This window comes from Haliaeetus albicilla, chromosome 4, assembly GCF_947461875.1.
Source record: "Haliaeetus albicilla chromosome 4, bHalAlb1.1, whole genome shotgun sequence".
In the NCBI taxonomy this organism is placed as follows: domain Eukaryota; kingdom Metazoa; phylum Chordata; class Aves; order Accipitriformes; family Accipitridae; genus Haliaeetus; species Haliaeetus albicilla.
In genome coordinates, this window is record NC_091486.1 from 17,156,508 (window position 1) to 17,170,848 (window position 14,341).

Below are 14,341 nucleotides of genomic sequence, written 5' to 3' on the forward strand. Positions count from 1 at the left end.
ATAGACTGCAAGCTATGTCGAAACCAGTTGGGGTGGGGGATTGCCTGATTGCTAGGCCAAAGGGGGGGGGGCCTTGGTCTGTGCTGAGCACTCCTAGGGACTAAGATAACATCAGGAATAATAATAATAGTAAGCAGACCTGATTTCCTTGGCTGATTAATCTGAAATCTCCTTAGAGACATTCAGAAGACAACACACAGCTTTCTCTTGCAGTTCCTGACTGTTGTTTTTTTTATCTACAGCTTTCCCATAAAAGGTTTGTCACGTTGCTAAGCTGCTCTGTTCCTTTGATATGCAAAGCGCTTTGAAGAGAGAATCCCTCAATTACCAATATTCCCAAAGCATGGCAATGTAGTAAGGAGGGAAAGGGGATTTTTGTCTTCAGACATCACTCAATATAAAAAGGAAACACTTGTGTTTGCAGGGTCCGTCTTCTGGTACAAGGTTTTTGAAATGTTCATGTGAGATTTACTCTTTTGTAGCTATACTAATATCACCACTTTGCACTCTGTTTTGAGAATAATTATGGATAATAATGTGGGTTTTGAGATACACTGAGAATAGAAAGGACACTGGTAATGATATTCTCAAAGGATACAGGGAAAGTAACGCAGAACAGGAAGTACTCAATATATGTGATGAAATATTTGCCATTCTCTGTACATCTCTGCTGATGATTTAATGTCTAACAGGTGCCAAGATATACGTGATATAGCATCTACTATAAAATCAGCAGGCTTCATTTTCAACAAAGACCCTGGATGTAATTTGGGTAAGAAATTCTCTCTCTTATTAATGTTGGGAGAAAGCTAGCGTGGTGCCAATGTTTAAATAAATAAATCCTGTCCCACTGGTGATCCATGGGCAGAATGTGGCTTATTGGACACTTCCATTCAGCCCAAAGCCCTGTCCTGGTGGTGAAGGGGGATGGCTGTTCTGTGGGACCCCCGTGTGCCAGGAGGAAGCTGGAGAGCCCTGGGCAGACGGGCCCTGTGGGGTGGGTGACAGATGGGGTGAGTCAGGGGGTGCTCAGAGGCAGGAGAGGACAGGAGGGCCTCTCCGGCCCCAGAGACTTGACCCGCTGCTGCGCCTCCTCAGAGACCTGAGCCAAGTCTACTCAAACCAGGCTTGTCCTTGGCTACACGCTGCTCACCCTATAGCCAAAATTGCAGCTACAGTCATGCCTGTGAGATGTGGCACTTTGCGGGGGGACGACCTGACGAGAAAGATGGCGGGGGGGGGGGAAGGCACCCCACATCTCCCTCCCCTCTCACCCAGCTGCCCCCTGCGGCCTGCCCCGCGCCAGCCTCGGCCCGACTCGAGGCCGTGGCTGAGGAGGCCGCGTCCCCTCCTTGCTGCTGGAGCCTGAGGACGGGGCAGTGCCAGGCCGGGCCCCTCTCATCCCCTCGCCCGCCTTTTGTCTCGGTCCCGCCCGCGCGGCCGCCCGCCGCTGGGTGGCGCCTGCCCTCCCGCGGAACGCGAGGCGCCGCCGCCGCCGTGTTCCCGGGCGGGGGGGGAGGACGACGTCGCCGACCGGAGCGCTTAGCGCGGCGCACCGCGTCCCGGAACGAGCGAGATGGCGCGCAGCAGCAAGGTGAGGGGAGAGGAGGGGGGGGGGTGTCTTCCAGTATCCCGACAGCCTTTGGGCACACACCCCCCCCCCTTACCCCCCCCCCCCTTACCCCCCCCCCCCCCCTCACACTTCGTCTGCTGTCTCCCCCGGCCCGGTGTGGCGGGAACGTGCCTCAGGGGTGGGGTGCCACGGAGGAGGTGCTGCCCGCTTGGGCCCGGCCGCGGCTGAGCCCCGGGGGGTGGGGGGCCGTGACAGCGGGTCCCTCCTCTGCGGGCCGGAGCCGCCTTTGCCCGCCTGTAACGCGAGGGCTGTTTCAGCTTTGGCCCTGGGCCCATGGCGCCTGTGGCGGTGGGTGTTTGCGCGGCCCCCGTCCTCGCTGTGGGGGGTTCTGAGGGCGCCTGGGGGTTGTTCCGGTAGTGCCTTTCTGTGAGCTGAACGTGGCCGGTCCGCTCATGCTCACCTGAGGGAAGGGGCTGTAACTGCCGTGAGGCGGCTTGTCTGTACCGCGGCCCGCGTGGGGCGGAACGGGCCCGGCTTGCCATCAGTGACCTGACTTCGGTATTGGTAGCAAACGGCACGGCAGCCGCGGCTGCAAAATCCACCTCTGAAACCGAGTAACTCCTCCCTGTGCCGACCTCCGAGTTGCTGCTGGTACAAACCAGTCTAATTGAAAGGGACTTCGGTATTCCTGTCTCGGGGGCAGCTGTGGTTTTAAGCACAGTGCAGCTACCACAGTCGTAATTGCCATTGTTCTTGCTAGAATAATAGTAGAAATGGTTTTGCCCTGTTAAAAATGCAGTTTGTTTGTCTGGTATGTTTAAGGAATCCTGTTGGTGAAGGCCACGTTAAGTTCTCTTCTGATACAGGGACGTTTAATGTCTGTTAAACACAGGTCTTGTCTGTGCTGCAGGCTGAAGTGCTGCTGTAGCTATATCTCAGCTTTATTACAACTAGCTTCAGCACTAAGAGGTTAGAGATAAAGGCAGGCTCGTTCCATTTTCACCCTTATCAGTACTTGAGCAAAGCAGATTGATGTTAGCTCAGGTGTGACAATGTTGTCCTACAACCACACATGCTGAGCATCTTAAAAGCATTGCTTAGTATACTGCACCTGAAAAAGGCAGTACTGGATGCTCAGAGGTGAGATGCACGGAAGTTAATAACAAATGAAGAGACACATAGAGGGAGATTACCAAAAGAGAGACCTGCCCTCTTCCTGAAGCAGGATTCCACATACCTGAATAGGCAGCAGGCTTGGAGTTTGCTGCCTTCCAGAAGAGCATGTTAGCACTTGACACTTGATTGTTTTTTCTTAAGCAAAACAGCAGCTCTTCACTTCTGCACTTGTTTGGTTTCTTTGGTGTCATCTTAGCAGCTGTGAAGAGCATTTTACCTGTTTTGGACAACAGGATTAATTCAGCTGCCAGCCGTTGTGTCTTGAGGCAGTATAACAACAAGCCGAGGGTCTGCAGTTGCTGATGGTGGTATACTAATTCCTCAGGCTGGCAGATGAGCAGTAACAAGGCTCTTGTGAGAACCTAGTGCAGCCTCAGTTACTGCCTCTATTCTACTCTAAGCTGCAGACCTCGCTGACTCAGAGGCATTAATTCCTGGCTTCCCGGCAAGCCACCAGTGAAGGCAGAGTGAGGAATAGAGTGCTGAGGCTGAGCATAACCTGCTGGACATCTTGTGGAGCCCTGTTGCTCAGCCTTCTTTCTTTCTTCCTCTTGTCCTTTCCTGGGAGGATGCAGGGAGTTAACCAGTGCTTGTTAAAATGACAGGGGAGGTGCACAATATATCCTGGGAAAAGAAGGAGAATAAGAAAATGGTTTTAGAGCTGCTAATACAGAGCATTAGACAGCTAATCTGGGCAAATTATTCTTATAAACTTGTGTGGTGGGTTGACCCTGGCTGGAGGTCAGGTGCCCACCAAAGCTGCTCTATCACTTCCCCCCGCTCAGCTGGACAGGGGAGAGAAAATATAATGAAAGGCTTGTGGGTCAAGGTAAAGATAGGGAGAGATCACCCAACCAATTACTGTCACAGGAAAAACAGGCTTGACTTGGGGAAAATTAACTTAATTTATTGCCAATCAACCTGAGTAGGGTAATGAGAAATAAAAACAAATCTTAAAATACCTTCCCCCCACCCCTCCCTTCTTACTGGGCGCAGCTTCACCCCAGGATTCTCTACCTAGCCCCCCCAGTGGCGCAGGGGGATAGGGAATGGGGGTTGGGGTCAGTTCATCATGTGTTGTCTCGGCCGCTCCTTCCTACTCAGGGGCAGGACTCCTCACGCTCTTCCCCTGCTCCAGCGTGTGGTCCCTCCCACAGGAGACAGTCCTCCATGAACTTCTGCAACGTGGGTCCTTCCCATGGGCTGCAGTTCTTCACGAACTTTTCCAGCACAGGTTCCTTCCATGGCATGCAGTCCTTCAGGAACAGACTGCTCCAGTGTGTGTCCCCTGTGGGGTCACAAGTTCCGCCAGACAATCTGCTCCAGCGTGGGCTCCTCTCTCCATGGATCCGCAAGGTCCTGCCAGGAGCCTGCTCCAGCACAGGCTTCCCACAGGGTCACAGCCTCCTTTGGGAATCCACCTGCTCTGGCGTGGGGCCCTCCCCGGGCTGCAGGTGGATATCTGCTCCACCGTGGACCTCCCTGGGCTGCAGGGGGACAGCCTGCCTCACCATGGTCTTCACCGTGGGCTGCAGGGGTATCTTTGCTCTGGTGCCTGGAGCACCTCCTTCCCCTCCTTCTTCACTGACCTGGGGGTCTGCAGGGTTGTTTCTCTTACATGTTCTCACTCCTCTCTCTGGCTGCTGTTTCTGTGCCTGCCACAACTTTTTTTCCCTTCTTAAATATGTTATGACAGAGGCACTACCACTGTTGCTGATGGGCTTGGCCTTGGCCAGCGGTGGGTCCGTCTTGCAGCCGGCTGGCATTGGCTCTGTCAGACATGGGGGAAGCTTCTAGCAGCTTCTCACTGAAGCCACCCCTGTAACCTGTCCCCCCCCTACCAAAACCTTGCCACACAAACCCAATACCACTTGATATTAAGAATTATCTATTTGGGTGACAAAAAGAATCAGGTTCTTTTGGTTGATGTTTAAAAAGGTTTTTGGAGTTATTTGCATGGTCATATGCAAAAGAGCTTAGACTGACACCTTTTCTTTCTGTTCATCCCTTTTGCTTTGCAAAAGCAGACTATGCATCTCATGTTGCTTGACAGTCTTCTGATTTATGTCCACGTCCTTTTGGCAGCTTCACTTCTTAGAGAACTGGATATATTTTGTGTTTGAAAACAAGGTGACTGGCTCCAACCTAGGTAATACCTAACTTTCCTGTGTTCTGGCAAACAATAATTTTTTGTGGGCAGTGTAATTTAAGCTACTGGCAGTCCACCAGGCAAGATTTTGATGCATATTTAAAGAACCTTGGTTTAATCAGTGACAATGAATTTGAGCTGGCCTTTTGTCAGTGTCCTTGGAGATGCAGGGCATAATTTTGCTGAATTTCTCTTGTAGCTTCATTCAGCTGCATGGTAAAGTTACTCAGGTTAATCAAGATAAGTAGAGTCTGTGGAAGAACTTTAGAGGAACTTGGCAGCAGTTGAACGAGAGAAATTACAAGAAGCAATTTTATTTTATTTGTATACTTGTTTATAAATCAGTTAAGGGGAAGACTTGGGCAGTGTTATATATAGATCAGTTAAAGCAATGGTCAGAAATGCAAACACATATGCTAGCTTGTAGGATTTAAGCCCGCAAATTGAAATCAGAATTCATTCTTCTAAGGCATTAAGAGCATAGCTGTGCGCTGCAGACGCCGGTGGTTGCTGCAGACACCTCCAGTAGCGTAAATGTTCTGGCTCTCCCTGGAAGCTCTAGGAGTGCTGTCATTTTTACTGTTCTTGGCTAAGACCAAAGAGTGGTCTCTACAGCTATTATGACCTACTGTGAAGAGTGGATGTAGCTGTAGAGTTTAGGGAACAAGTTTGTATCTCTGCCTTGTGTTGTGCAGATATACTGTATTGTGTTATGCTTGTAAATGTCAACCAAAATATTTCTGGTTTATTTCCTAGTGTAGAAGAGCCCTTAGATCCCTAAAAAGTTTGCAGGGTTGTATAGAAATTGCCCCTCTTGACGGATTATTGTCTAACATAGGATTTTTTGTATTTTCTGTAATTTTTTGTATTGAGTTGCCTGGAACATGATACAGGATTAAATGACCCTCAGTTCGGTGGAGTTGTACTGGTTCTGTCCTCCACCATTGTCTCATATTAACAGTTACTGTAAAAGAAACCAGTAGTGATGTAGTTTGATTTTTAGGTTTTGTATGTACCCTTTCAAGTAATTATGCTTATATTGGCCCTTTTGCATTCTTATTCAGTATTGTCTTTCCTTTCTAGGCAGCCATAGTGCTGTGCCTGGATGTAGGCTTTACAATGAGCAGTTCTGCCCCTGGTGAGGAGTCTTCACTTGAACAAGCCAAGAAGATTATGATGAAATTTGTGCAGCGACAGGTATGTGTGACTTTACATGTGATAAAAAACTGTTAAAAAGGGAGAGGAAGCAATAATGTCTATGAAATATTTTCCTCATCTACTAATAATTGAAATAAATGAGAAATGACTAAGAATTAGTCTGGTTTTATGCAGGAGTAACAGTGCTCTTTATTTCAGCTGTACTTTTGTGGATGAGATGTGGTGGTTGGATTGGTTGCTCTTTTTCTTCAGGGCAGTAGAAGCTTTTAGGGAAAACAAGTACTCTTATCTTTCTGTAAAATGTTTCAACAGTGTTAAGATTTATCACACTGAAGACTCATTTCAAGGACTAAGTCAGCCAACTTTACTTGTTTTATCCTAGATATCTTCATGTCAATCTGTTAGTTTAATTATATCTAAACCAGTGAACTTTCTGTAAGATTACATTTTTGTAGGATAGCACTTGAAAAGTAAATCCACTGTACTTGACATTGTTTCAAAATTAGTTAAGCTTGCTGGAGTCTGCCTAACATAGTTGTGTATGAATCTACCTGTTTTTATACCTGTTTTGTGTTTTCTCTGTTGCCAGGTTTTTGCTGAGAGTAAAGATGAGGTTGCTGTAATTTTGTTTGGCACTGATGGTACTAGGAATGACCTTGCCAGTGGGGATCAATACCAAAACATTACTGTACATAGGTCACTAATGCTACCAGATTTTGATCTGCTGGAAGACATTCAAGACGTGATTAAACCAGGCTCTGAAAAAGCAGACTGTATCCTTTCATTGTAGAGCACTTTTTGAACTGATTCAGCTACACAGAAGGCAGGAAGTTAGTGCTGTGAAATGGGCTCAGATTTGCCTCCAAAGTTTTAACTGCTATCAGAGTTCAGCTAATTTGTGGTTGTAAGTTTGTTCAAAAGCAGATTAGCTGCTTTTTGACGTTCTTTTAGGCTAGCAGATGGAGTCTTGGCCTTAGGGAATCATTGCTTTTATGAAGTGTTCTGTTAATTAAAGAGAACAAAGATAGCAATAATATAATTTTAGGCCTCAAATAAGGCATCTGCCTTTAAAAATAGTGTTGCAAAACTTGGTTTATGCTTTTTCATCAAATAAAAATACTGTTTATGAAATATGTCAGCAGAAGCCAGACAAAACAGAATAGAGGTTTATCAAATTGATTTCTATATAAAGGATTTCTAACATTGCCCAATGTCACTTGCTGGTTTGAATGTCGTTTTTGTTTGAATGTATTCTGTTGTAAGTTGCATAAGGTGAAGAGTTTTAAAAGAAGGTAGTCTATATAGTGTCCCTTTGTGTGTTTCATCTACCTACTGTTCAACTTCCTGTGTTGTCTTCCCTCTTTCTGGCCACAAAATGATTGCTGTGACACCTCTATTCAGACAGTCAGAGCTGTCTCAGAGAAGTGTGCAGCCAGTCAACTGTATCTTAGCAGAAGCAGTCATGTTTCTTCTCTGATGGGTGGGCAGGTTTGTGTGTAGTGATAAAAACACGTTCCTAATGAAAATTGTGATGAGGAAGAAACTATCAAGAAATTGCCAGATGCAGATGTTTTGAAAGAAAACTCGCATGAGAAAATGGGATTGTATACTGAAAGTGCAAGTAAATTTTGTTTGTGGATTCAAAGTAATGTTGTAACGATTAGGTTGTACTTTCATTGGACTTGAGCCTCCTCATTGACAGTTAGAAGATTGGGCCCTGAAGCAGTCTTTTTACTGTTCCATCAGATAAATGGGGAAGAGACAAGATCACAGAACAGACAAGTTATATAGGAACCTCTTGCACAGTAGATATTTGAAGAGTACTTGTCTCAAAAAATTGTTTGCTTGTTAACTAAAATGCATGTTTGTCAGTGTTTGGGAGGGGGTCAAAACAGAAGATTGTTTCATAGGAAAACCACTTTTGTGACATGATTCATGTTCTAAATGAGATTTTTCTTAAATTTGCTTAGTCCTGGATGCAATTATTGTGTGTATGGACTTGCTTCAGAAGGAAACAATGTGAGTATGTAATATAAAGCCTTTTACAGAATTCTGACCTTGCACTTTGGAGCTGATCTGATTTCTTGTCAGTATTATATTTCCAGTGTTGTGTAAATATGGGAAATACTTTTCTAAAAAAAACCCCAAACATTAAAAACGAACAACATGCTACAGGAGTCTGTCCCTGAAGAATCCCCAGGAGACACTTAGTTTCTCCAGACAATCTTAAGAACTTTCTGATGCAACTGGAAACTTTGCAATAGATTCATGAGAATATTAATGCCATTATACAAGGCACAAAGACTTTACTTAGTGTTGCATTTCTTGTGATCTGTTTTCAAAAAACACTAATTCAGATATTAAAACGCATAGAAAAGGACTACCAAATTTGTAAGGGTGATGGCATATCTTACAAAAAAAAAAAAAAGAAAACAAAACTAGAAAGGTGAGTTTGTTCAGCCTAACAAATTAAAGGCTGTTGGAGATAAGGTCGCTGTTAGTAAATACACAGGCTGTGGGAGATAAACGTGCAGTAGGGAAAAGCACTGTTTAAGCCAAAAGAAAATGTTAGCACAAGTGTTACAAAGTTGTCAATGAATGTACTTTGGAAATCTGACTAACACTGGGTGAACTGATGGTCCAGAGGAAGGAAGATAACCTTATTTCCTCTTAAAACAGAGATTGAGCAAGTTGTTAAAAAGATTATATGATCTAATTGTGAATGCAGAAGACTAGACTTAGTGATACAATTTGTATTTTTATGAATAAAGTATAATCGGCATGGAAAGCTGTATCAATTTAACAGTTAAAACTGAGTTGTGAATTAAAATCAGTGTATTTATGGCAGTATAACCTTGAATACCTACAGAGCAATTGCTTTTGTTATCTTCTGAGTAAGTTGCTCGTATGCACCAAACCCTTTGTTACAGAGTTTACCTTCAGTTGAGAAAATAATGTCAGGTAAAAATTCAAGAAAAATCACCCTTATGTTTGAATATCCAGATAAAAACTGTATCAGTTTAACTGAATTTTGCTCTGTAGCTGGCAGAACTTTCTGATGTTTATTGGTACTACTTTTTAGTGTATTAAGTAGGCTTTAAAGTCCATCTTATCCAATGAATCTACTGAATTAGCTTACTAAAATGGCACCCCCACCAGCAACAGTAATTTAAAATATGTTTTCCATTTTCACAAGGACAGACTTATAGCTGCAAAGGAAATATCCAGTATAGTCAATAAACAGCCTAACATATTTTATTAGCATTTTATGTATGTTGGTGAAAACTGGCAGAATTCCATTCATTTAGATGTAGTTAGTGATTTAAACAGTCACAAGGCTAGAGTCCTCAATTTTAGGGAGTAGGAGTGAGTAGGGGTAATCACATAAAAATAAAAACTTGCTGTAAATATTATGACCAATGATAGAATAACTTCTATCAAGTAGGTTTGTTTGCTTATTTTTTTCTTTACAAGTGTATTACTTTGGTAAAGTTTCAATTTTGTAAGGAAAGAATTAGAAAAAGGCCTTATAGATAATATTTCTGATATATGTAAATGTTCTTTCTGTATTTTAAGAGGCAAGAAATATGAGAAGAGACATATTGAACTGTTTACAGACCTTAGTAGTCCTGTCAGTGAGGATCAGCTGGAAATTATTATTGCTAACTTGAAAAAAACAGGAATTTCACTTCAGATTTTGTAAGTATGGAAGTGACTGTTATACACTTTCTTAATAATGATCTTGAAGGAACTGGTGATCTGTTGGTGTATTGTTTCTATAGAGGTGTACCAGTACGTAACATGATTGTTGTAAGTACTTCTATCAATGACACATGCCTTGAATTCCAGTTATGAACCAAGTCACCTTGATTAAGTGATGTGCAAATACAGGTTAAGATGATGGCTTCTTCTCCAGTTAAGCTTATAGCTTAGAGGCAAAATCTAAAATGGGAGACAAAACATCTATATAAGCAGGGAAGTGGGAAACAATGAGCCAGAAATAGCCTCAGAAACAGTACTTTTGTCACAGCAACAGCCTAGATCCTTTTAGGTAAGGGAGTTACCGGGAAGAAATAATGAGGTAGCGCTGCAGATGTTTATAGCCTGATTCTGGTGTCAGTAGAAAAGCAAGTCTGAAGAGAAATGCTATATTCACAGTGATGGGCTTGGAAAATGGAAGTGGAAAATGGAAGCAATGTCTTAAGTGTTATGACAGGAATCCCTTGGCTGTCTTGATATAGGTATAGGCATTGATCTGAAGAATCAATGGTGGTGCTGAGATCTGTATTAGTTGTTGCACATGATGGTAACATAGGAAGCTATAGGCCTTCTAGTAAGAGTTTATTTAAAAGCAAAACTTTGTGTGAATGCTAATGCTTGCTGTTTATAACAAATAATTTCGCAGGAGAAAGTTAAAGCTGCAGTTTTACTTCTGATCATTTTAGTATTTACTTTCACTTAGATCCAGCGTTCTGTAAGGAGCAGTGTTGTGGGTCCACAAATGGCTTTAATGAATTTATCAAGTTCACCTCCAAGATAACAGAGGGCTTAGGTAGGAAAGCATGACTGAAAATCATGGGCTGATCCTCCACAAAAAAATTCTTTTTTGCTTGTGCTTGGGAGAGGCTCAATGTAAAAATGTCAGACTACTCCCGGGTTCTGTCTACACAGCAAAAGAAGGTATGCTTGCAACATGCCTTGACATGCACCTTCTAGCTTATTTGAGCCATTCTTGGCATTGGAGGCAGGGGAGACACACCACCGTGAACCTGAGTACATGCTGCCAGCCACAGTACATCTTTCAGAGGCTTGGTATTTAGCCCCTGATACCTTGTCTCCATACCTGTAGTTTGCTGTGCAGAGTAGCACAGATGCTACTACCGCAAGTTAATGTTGCAGTTTTATTCTGTGAGATTTCTGGTATGTCTTTACATTTTCTTTGACTGTAACATAGCAAAGGAAAAGCCCCATAGCTAATAGAAGCACTAGGGAAATGTTGCTGTTAGAGTATTAGCTGCAGGTTTACACCCTGTCTCTCAGCCATACGAGCAAACGATGCTTTGAGAAATACATGTACAAAGGTAAAATACTCAGGATACTGGTTTAAAAATAATTTCTTGCTAAACCTTGTCCTTTTGTTATAACCAATGCTTCCATCTCTTACACCCTGTTTATTGATTAGGTTGTAACTTGTGGTAGATAGTTGGTTTTCCTCCCTGTTATCAAGTCCCAAGCGCATGCTGAGCACTGTGTAGCTTTGGGTATTACACAGTTCTCATCACAGGAGTCTCTAAGCACTGTATAATAAAAGTAGTCTAACTTTTATGTATCAGAGGTTTGAAGCTTTTTGCTCTTTTAACAGCTTTAAAATACAGTTTCTCTATTTGTCAGTGGATGCTGCTTCCTAAAAAGGTACCAAACACTTTGCTGAAGTTTGATCTTTAATTCTGCTGTATGTGACATTGTTGTGCATATTGTTAACTCTCCTTATTATACATTGCTCCACAGATAAGTTTAGTGAGGACCAATGAAGTGAAAGTAAGGTAGAGATCTGTAGGCTGCTTTTTTGAAAAACATAATACAATGCTAAAATTCTTTTACTTTGTGGTAAAAGGCATCATGTGGTTTGTTCAAAATTGGATCAGATGAAAGATTTGAAAAATCTGCAGGCATTGTCAGGGGCATAGAGTGGAGGATCTTACACATCTCTCTTTTCTCTGGTTATTATACTTAGTTAACTCTGTTATATTTTGAAGAGCAGCAAGATCATTTTATCTATAACCCCTGGCTAAATTTTAAAATCTGACTCTTGAAGTGCAGGAAAATGTCATCTTCAGTCAGAAATTCACCTAGTATTGTAAGCTATTAAAATCTCAAAGAGTAACATTTATTCCGGAAATACCTAATAGCCCCACTGCAGAGTAAGTCCCGTTTACTGGCATTTGGAGCTGATACAGAATCACAGGCCTGGAATGGCCTTTATCAAGTCATCTAGAGCAATCCTCTGCTTCAGACTGGATCAGTTGTATGTATGTCATTGCTGAGTGGTGTTTGTCTAATCTTTTTATAAAGATTTCCAGTGATGGGGACTCTTCTATCTCCTCAGGCAGTTGGTTTTAGAGATTATGGTTTGAAATGCCTTTATCAGGTTTTTGAATATTTGACCTGACTCCGTGATGTGATTTGAGTGCACGCTGAATATGAAAAACCAATTGTTCCCTTCCTCTCTGCAACAGCCTTTTATATTTAGGACTCTCTTGCCCTCTGACTCCCTTCTCTATGGGTTTTATTTTGTTCAATCTTTTCTCGTAATCTTGTTTTCTAATCAGCATTGTCTTTACTCCCTAATCCTTTCCTGTCTGTGGACATCTTTATTGACATGTGATGCCCACAACTGGTGCAGCACTCTGGTCAAGATGTTACCAATGCCAAGTAGACCTGAAATACTACTACCGTGTGTTTCACAAGCCATGTGGCTCTTCATACATCTGACTGCAGCTAGATAGAAGTCGTTGATCCGGATACAATTTTGTTTTGGTTTTGGTTGGTGGCTTTAATTAAAAAGAAAGTTAAACTAACTGCTTCTGCTTGTGTTCTTAGTCTGCCATTTCCAATGGATGTTGATGATGGAGGTGGAGATGTCAGTGCCAGTGTACATTCTCATATGCACAGAAACTCTTTTCCAAAAAACGGTTTAACTGAGCAACAGAAGGAAGGAATTGATGTGGTGAGGAAACTGATGCATACTTTGGATGAAGAAGGAGGGCTGGAAGAAATTTACACTTTTAGGTAAACTTGGCTAATCCTCTTTATGGTACTGTAAATTTACTTCATGATTGCTTCCCCAAACGATGAAATTAAGTAAGTAATCAGTCACTTGGCTTTCAGTTTCACTGAAGTCGGTGAATTTTATAATGTATTGTACACTCAATCCCTTTCAAACAGCTTCTTCAGTGGCTTTAGAATAAGTAGAAGAGCTTACAGATTTCAGTGGAAATATCTGTATTTAAAGAAAAAAATCAGTTTTCTCCCATCTTTAGTGTTGGTGGGTTTTGGAGGGAATGTTTCTATAAATGAGGTTTCAAAACCATGTTTTGGAAAGAGTTGGAATTTGTGACATACTGCAAGTAGAACATTTGCATTTAATGCTAGCCTTTGTTTCTTGGTTGCAGACTTCTTTTAGCTCACTAGTTTATCAAACTCCCACAAATGTTTTGAGTAATGTTGTTGGTTTGAATCCTGCTTTTTAATCACAGACTACTGTGCCGTTGTGCCAAACAATATACTTTTTTTAGCAGCATTCCTAATGAAGGAATTGTAAGATGTTTTTTCACTTCATGTTTCCCCGATGAAAGAATAAAAATGTATGTGTGTCTCTGAAAAACTGTAGCTAATGATATATCCAAGACTTTTCCACATAGGTGTTGTCTCAGTTGGGAAACAAGCAAAATGCATCTATGCACCTTATAAAAAGTCTGATGTTATTGTCTTAGTAGTTCTACTCTACAATTATGAAGTGTGATCTTTTAGGCAACATGTTTTTCAGGAAACTTAGTAGACCATAGCTGTAATGTGATTATCAAGTGTAATTTTTAGATGAGGTTGGTACCTGTAGGTTTGCATGCTGTTATTTGTCATTTTATTTGTAGGGTTTTCTTCCTGCACCCTGCCCAACTAATCTGCTTTACACGTCAGCAGCCAGTTAAACTGTTACTTGAGCATTAGTGTGGTTTAGTGAAGAAACATGTATCACTGTGTGTGTATTCCTTACTAGTCAACAGAGCAGTCTCAGTCTCTAGAAAAAAGCAGGCTTTGTCATTGCATCAAAAGACTGCACAGAAAAGCAGTATCTTTCTGGGCCCATTTATCCTTTAGGATAATCCATATGCATGAAGCTATATGTGGCTTGGTGCCTGCTTTATATGTTTTTTTTATTGCAGGTCCTTGCTACTGTATAAGCTGTCTTTGTACCATGTTTTCAGGGGAAATCCAAAATCTTTGGATAAATAGGCATTTGGCAAATAAATTAAAGCTTTAGTTGTTTAAGTTGTAGAAGGATACCTGAGGTTTTAGATGCAGTTAAGTTGCTTATCAAGCTTTAAGAAGTCAGCCTTGCAAATTTGTCATGATAACTTACCAACTCAGATACACTCTCTGTTTTTCTATATCTGTTATTCCTGCTGGTGAAAATAAATTAGTCATGCCAGGAAAGTAAGTGAGAAAATTTTGTTGTATTTTTGGGGGGTTGATATTCCAGCTATCGGACAGGAGATACTTCTGCTGCC

At 42.3% G+C, this 14,341-nt stretch overlaps 1 protein-coding gene across 3 annotated transcripts in view; it reads left to right on the plus strand.

Moving 5' to 3' along the window:
- The first annotated feature begins 1,506 nt into the window (after positions 1 to 1,506).
- XRCC5 (X-ray repair cross complementing 5) overlaps positions 1,507 to 14,341 on the plus strand; it is a 56,325-nt gene continuing 43,490 nt past the window's right edge. For all 3 annotated transcript variants that reach the window (XM_069781090.1, XM_069781089.1, XM_069781091.1), the window contains exons 1-6: positions 1,507 to 1,594; positions 5,982 to 6,095; positions 6,646 to 6,829; positions 8,027 to 8,075; positions 9,633 to 9,755; positions 12,657 to 12,845. In XM_069781090.1, the coding sequence (XP_069637191.1) occupies positions 1,577 to 1,594; positions 5,982 to 6,095; positions 6,646 to 6,829; positions 8,027 to 8,075; positions 9,633 to 9,755; positions 12,657 to 12,845 (677 nt within the window). In that variant the 5' untranslated portion in view covers positions 1,507 to 1,576. The remainder of the gene's footprint in view (positions 1,595 to 5,981; positions 6,096 to 6,645; positions 6,830 to 8,026; positions 8,076 to 9,632; positions 9,756 to 12,656; positions 12,846 to 14,341) is intronic.